This window comes from Cyprinodon tularosa, unplaced genomic scaffold, assembly GCF_016077235.1.
Source record: "Cyprinodon tularosa strain WSP-4 unplaced genomic scaffold, ASM1607723v1 ctg1036, whole genome shotgun sequence".
NCBI classification, from domain to species: domain Eukaryota; kingdom Metazoa; phylum Chordata; class Actinopteri; order Cyprinodontiformes; family Cyprinodontidae; genus Cyprinodon; species Cyprinodon tularosa.
The window spans coordinates 71,925-77,500 of record NW_024037823.1 but is presented as its reverse complement, the minus strand read 5'-3'; the positions used below and the strand labels follow the sequence as shown (position 1 = coordinate 77,500).

The following is a 5,576-nucleotide window of genomic DNA, read 5'->3' as shown; positions in this document are numbered from 1 at the left end:
AATATCATTTCTTCATATTCATGATGCACGGTTATGCATGATGCTTAAAAACATCCTAAAGCTGCAGGACTGAATCAAAAGAGGAAGAGAGGAACTGAGCAGCTGCAGAAATGGGCCTGAACCAGCTTTACTTCTGTTTTTACATTCAGGCTCTCATTTTGGTAGAGAAACCAACATCTGACAGTTAGTGGGGCCCAATATGGACCTTCTCTGCTGCTTTGGAAAACAACTTATAAACACAGCTGACAGTGAACTTATTGCATGGTTCTTCAGGATACTTAAAAAACAAAACAAAGCAAAACAAAAAAGAAAACCAATTCATTAACTAATCTTCCCATGATTCGCATTGTTAGGAAATCTGTCCATAATGTTTTTTCAGAGGTCCAGATGTGACTCATGGGCTGTTTCACTTATTGCTCAACAACATTGAGACAGACTCCATCTGCTCAGACACACAGCCAGACCCGCAGCCTCAAAGTATTCAACCACAGGGGGAATAAAAACGGTCATCCTGTCGGTTTTAAGGTCAAATAAATAAATAAAAACAAACAGTGACGTTAAATTATTTGTCGTGGGAAACACCGATGCTAACTGTTAGCTTCCCGACAGCCCTCCTGTCGTTTGGTTTTATTTACCCAAAACACTTCTAACACTTCCTGAAACTACTTTAAAACAAACATAAAAGTGGTGCCCATATATTTAAACACATAAAAGTTTTGTTATTCCTGTAAAATAACCTGTTTATCTGACTAATATAACTAGCTTCTAAACCGTAGCTGCATACTAGGCTGAAGTCAGCTTCCGATTTGTACCATTTCACAGATTTGAAGTCTGGACTTTTTTATTTTGGCTTCATCTAAAAATCTGACAAACGTAGATCAATATAACTTCATTTTTTCTAAACTGAAAAGAAGATTTTGGGGAATCCTATTTGTGTAGGAAGCTGCTGTTTACCCTTTAAGTCATCATAGATGGGGTCCTACTGCAGCACTGAAGGAGGATTCATTCTGCAGTTTATGTTGATTCATTACTTACCTGCTCAAATAAAGGGAAATACGCGCAATTTTAAGAAAATTTGGGAATTAGTTAAATTTTTTGCAGTCTGTTTTTAGTATAGGTGCCATACAAGGGCCAAGACCGGTTCTACAGGGGAACCGCCCCCCTGGTGATGCCTGTCTAGAGCCCCCATGGTTTTGTGACAATGTTTTCCACAGTTAAATAAGAACAGCTACAAATACAGAGACTGGACTAAGATGAGGCTAAACAAGTTGAAAGATAACTTTTTTAATTAATTTCAAATAATTCAGTCTTCTATAAATGTACCTTCCACTAAATCTGGGCTCATTTTTCATTTAGCTGTAATAAATTTTGTAGTAAATGTTTCAGTGTCATTTGAACAAAAATTCGAATTTAACTCATGTAAACAGAGTTAAGCATAAATGCACTCTGTTTATTCTTATACACTTTTGCAGATAATTTAAACTTGAAGTAATTTATGCCAATTAGACGTGGAAACATTAGGAAAATTGTCATTTAAAGTTTCACAAAATAACTGTTTTAATTAACATAAAAACTCAGACCTGTCAAAGTTGTTAGGGTCTAAGATTTAAGGTGGTCCAGTTGACTCAGAAATAAACATTTTTACAGTTTTCAAAAAGTAAATAAGAATTTGTGGTCATTAACTTTTTTAAAGTTATCTGTATTCACCGTTAAAAAGCTACATTTTGTGCAAGCTTAACCAAGAAAACGGGTTCCGGGTTCTGGTGTACTTCAGATTAAGGTTCCTTAAAAAAAAATCAGAGATCGCCCTCAAAAAACGCTGCGAATCAGATGCGAACTTTAGTACCGTTAGCTTAGCTTATTCACCTGAACATGGGAGACCACCAAGCTCTTGTTTCCTTCTCCGTGGTATTTCCAATCGTTTTCATCCATTCTGTCAAATTCCATCCCACCGCGGAGAACAAACCGAACTCCTGCCGCTCTCCAAAGGACTCTGTGCTGTAGCGCGGTCAGCGTCCTCTCGCTGTTTCTGGTCCACAGACTGACTGACACCCGGTGTCCTGGCGAGTTCCGAGCCCCACTGAAGCCACGCCCCCTCCAGACCCACGTCCGATGTGCCGTTCAGATGCTTCCAGCAGTTATTGTTTTGGATGATTTAATATCCTAACAGACACAATATGAGACAGAACATAATTTGAGGACGAAGCAAAGATTTTTATGTGAAAGGATTGTATTAATGTTAGACACTTTGCAGACAGAACACTGTCTCGGAGTGAAATTAACCAACTGCTGCACAATTCTAAGCACAGAAAATTCATACTATTTTCTAAACAAAAGCAACGAACATTGACGCAACTGAAAAGATAATCTGTTGGATTAGTTTCATACTTTTTTTTATGTTGAACATGCTCAATCCATGTTAAAAAAAATCACAAGTGTGAATTTATTGTATGCCTTGTATGTTTATATTTAAATTCATAAATAAAATTTATATATATATATATATTAAAAAAAAACTAAAAAGACAATCTGTCAAACGGAACCACGACAGCTGGTTTTTGTTTTTAATTCTTCCTTTTTTGTTTTAGTCGTCTTTTTAATATTTATATTTGAAAATTAGTTGGGGGGGGGGGGGTATTTTCAATAAAACACAGGCTGATTCTAACTTTTTTCCTAGAACCTGAACGCACCATAATGGCCCGGAAGTAGTAATTTGTTGTAACGTTTTTCTTCCGTTGCTCCTGACAACTTAAATACATAGCAGGGCCAAACGCTAAATATCAGATTTATATCGGAATATCAGATTTTTTTCGACACAATACTTTCCCAGTAAACGTAAAAATGGTAAATTTGTACAATTTACTGTATTCATTTTGTAAAGGAATTGTTTATAGCTTGCTGTGTGAGAATGTATTCGAAGGTTTAACAGGATGCTAACTATGGCTAGCACAGAGAAGCTAGCCGGGCGTTGTCTTAGTTCAGAACATGTTTAAATAGACAGTTGAATAATATTATGTTATTATTACCATTTTCGTTCTAACTTCACATATTTGTAGTTTTATTCGATATCGTACTTATGTTGGCATCAGATCAATATTAGTCGCAGTTCTATCACTGTTTTTGTTGCTGTTCTAATAATGGTGTCATTTTCTCGCCTCTTCACAGACACTGAAAGCACAGAGCTAATCTATATTTACTGTTATAGTAAAGTTATATTAATTTATACTGCTTTCATGCTCCTCCTGTTGTATTTATTTAAAAAGGAGGGGTTCGTGTTGCTGAGATTTTTGTTTTGTTTAAAATAAAAACTGAGGGCAGAATACCAAAGTCAAACCAGTTACTGTTTGTTGCTTTTCAGGCTGAGGTCGAAGAAACTCTGAAGAGGATCCAGAGTCAGAAAGGAGTTCAGGGAATCATCATCGTCAATTCTGAAGGTAAATCTGTGTGTAAATGAACAGAAAGGGTGCAGGTTGGATATACTAGAACATCCAGCATTTGATCTTAGAAGGAACCTTTTGATTTCTGTTCTTCCCCAAACGTTTTAACCTTACTGTGCTCAGAGATCTGAACTTTGACACATGCCACCAGTGGATCTCAGCTTATTTCTCTTATAGCTAGGTCTGACACAATAACACATTTTCTTCCCAGAAGTTATTGAAATTACTTATATTATTGTAATTCGGTTTGAACCCAAAGCATGTTTTCATTACCAGCTTTGAAACCAGTTTAATGTCTGTTTTTCCAAATCTCAACCAGCTTTTCTCCGCCTCACTATTCCTCAGTGACGAGGCTCTCATGCTACACTTCCTATGCTAAGGAAGAGATGAGAGGTTTGAGTGGAGGCCGATGCAGTGGAGTAAAACCTTCTGTAATCCAGATTGTTTCAAAGAAAGGGAAATACAAGAGAAATAGACAAGCACAAAATCATAAATTTTTGAGCTAATTTAAATTTGCTATTTCATTTTTATCTTCCAATAATTAATTTATTTATAAACTATAAAAAGCACTTAAAGAGCACAGACCTCTGCCAAGCAGCAAATTTTGCCCCATATTATGACTTATAGCTAAAACTCACGCATGATCTGGATCATTACTAAATCCTAATAATTGTTCCTTGTTATGAGGGACACTTTTTGGCAACAGTTTCCTTAAAATCCTTCAATAAGTTGATAAATAAAGCCCAGCGTGTCTGCAGCCTCTGGTGTTTGTTCTGCTCTTACCTTCTTCATTCCCACAGATTTCTCGTTTTATCAGCAGATTGAGACTTTAAGCGATGTGTGGCTCACCTTTCCTGTGTTTATTGACTATTTTGAGTCTGATGCTGAAGCTGTCAATAGAACAAGATAGAAAAGAACTCGACTGAAAGCAAAACCTCCTTGGCGGAGGCAATTATAACAACCTTTGATTGAGCCATTGTTGCAGCCACTGCTCCTCCAAAAGCTGTAATTAATAGTTCAGCTCTCTTTCTCCTTTTTCACACTGTCTGCCGTATCATCCGGCTACTTCCACTGCTTAACTGCTTAAATCCATCCATTGACACTGACTTTGGACACTTTTTGTAATTGTTCTTTTGCGCATGCGGGTCACAATTTGAGACGTTCATGCGAACAGCCACACAAAAGCAGCAGACCTGGCAAACAATCGGAACCAAGCCTTTTAACCTGTAGTGTGAACGTAGCTTAAGACTTAAAGTGGTTCCCATGATGCATTGCTGGCTGTTATGATCCGGACCCTTTCTGTCATTTTCTCCAGGAATTCCCATCAAATCGACCATGGACGACCAGAGCACGCTGCAGTACTCCGCTCTGACCCACCAGCTGGTGATGAAGGCCCGGGTCACCGTGAGAGACCTGGACCAGCAGGACGACCTCACGTTCCTGCGGATCCGCACCAAGAAGAACGAGATCATGATCGCTCCAGGTAAAGAGATATCCCCCTATTCTCCCTAATCAGAACAAAGCTGTGGATTCTGAACACAGCATGTCCTGTTAAGAGTTAGTGCGGTCCAAATGGGCCTTTTCCTGCAGAGGTGCTTCAAAACATTATGAAGGTTCATGGTTTAACCTCTTTTTTTGTTTTCATGTTGGAATCAGAGATGATTTCCAGCCTCAGAGCAGCTCAGGATGTCTGTGTTCTGCTTTTAATCTCTGGGTTCTGCCCCTTTTTTTCTCTACAGATAAGGACTACTTTCTGATCGTCATCCAGAACCCTTCGGCCTGAAACATCTGCTGATCGTCTCTTTACTCCTAATTGTATTTATACATTTATTCATAAAAATTCCTGTTTGCTTTGCTAAAAGTTCCTATTGTTTTTGTTTTTTGATGTAAAGGTAACAGAATCTGTCTCGGCTGTGAGATGATCAGATGGTTCAGCAGAGATTGCTCCTTCTCAGTTTGAGCGTTCATGACCATCTGGTCTCTTAGCTTTCCTGATTCTCTGCTGTTTTATTTCTGTCTTTATTTCATTAATTTGCACAAAAAGAAGACATTCTTGCCTGTTTAGACACAACTGAAGTTTGAACCAATTTCTCTGTTTGATGTTTTCAACAAAATAAAAAACACAAATGATTAATTTAA

The 5,576-nt window shown here is 37.9% G+C and overlaps 2 protein-coding genes across 2 annotated transcripts in view; one reads left to right on the top strand and one right to left on the bottom strand.

The window, feature by feature from the left end:
* The window catches only part of ippk (inositol 1,3,4,5,6-pentakisphosphate 2-kinase), a 25,187-nt gene extending 23,103 nt beyond the window's left edge, over window positions 1-2,084 (bottom strand). Inside the window, exon 1 of the mRNA XM_038281773.1 lies at window positions 1,867-2,084. Coding sequence (XP_038137701.1) covers window positions 1,867-1,947 — 81 coding nt within the window. The 5' untranslated portion in view covers window positions 1,948-2,084. The remainder of the gene's footprint in view (window positions 1-1,866) is intronic.
* Window positions 2,085-2,738: 654 nt separating this feature from the next.
* Window positions 2,739-5,576, top strand: LOC119781334 (dynein light chain roadblock-type 1-like). The gene is made up of 4 exons (XM_038281767.1): window positions 2,739-2,844; window positions 3,359-3,434; window positions 4,753-4,920; window positions 5,177-5,576. The coding sequence occupies exons 1-4, from the start codon at window positions 2,842-2,844 to the stop codon at window positions 5,218-5,220; spliced, it is 291 nt and encodes a 96-aa protein (XP_038137695.1). The 5' UTR covers window positions 2,739-2,841; the 3' UTR covers window positions 5,221-5,576.

Coding starts and splice junctions, on each gene's coding strand:
- LOC119781334 (XM_038281767.1), top strand. Junction 3,435..4,752: donor CATCATCGTCAATTCTGAAG/GTAAATCTGTGT, acceptor CATTTTCTCCAG/GAATTCCCATCAAATCGACC. Junction 4,921..5,176: donor CGAGATCATGATCGCTCCAG/GTAAAGAGATAT, acceptor TTTTCTCTACAG/ATAAGGACTACTTTCTGATC.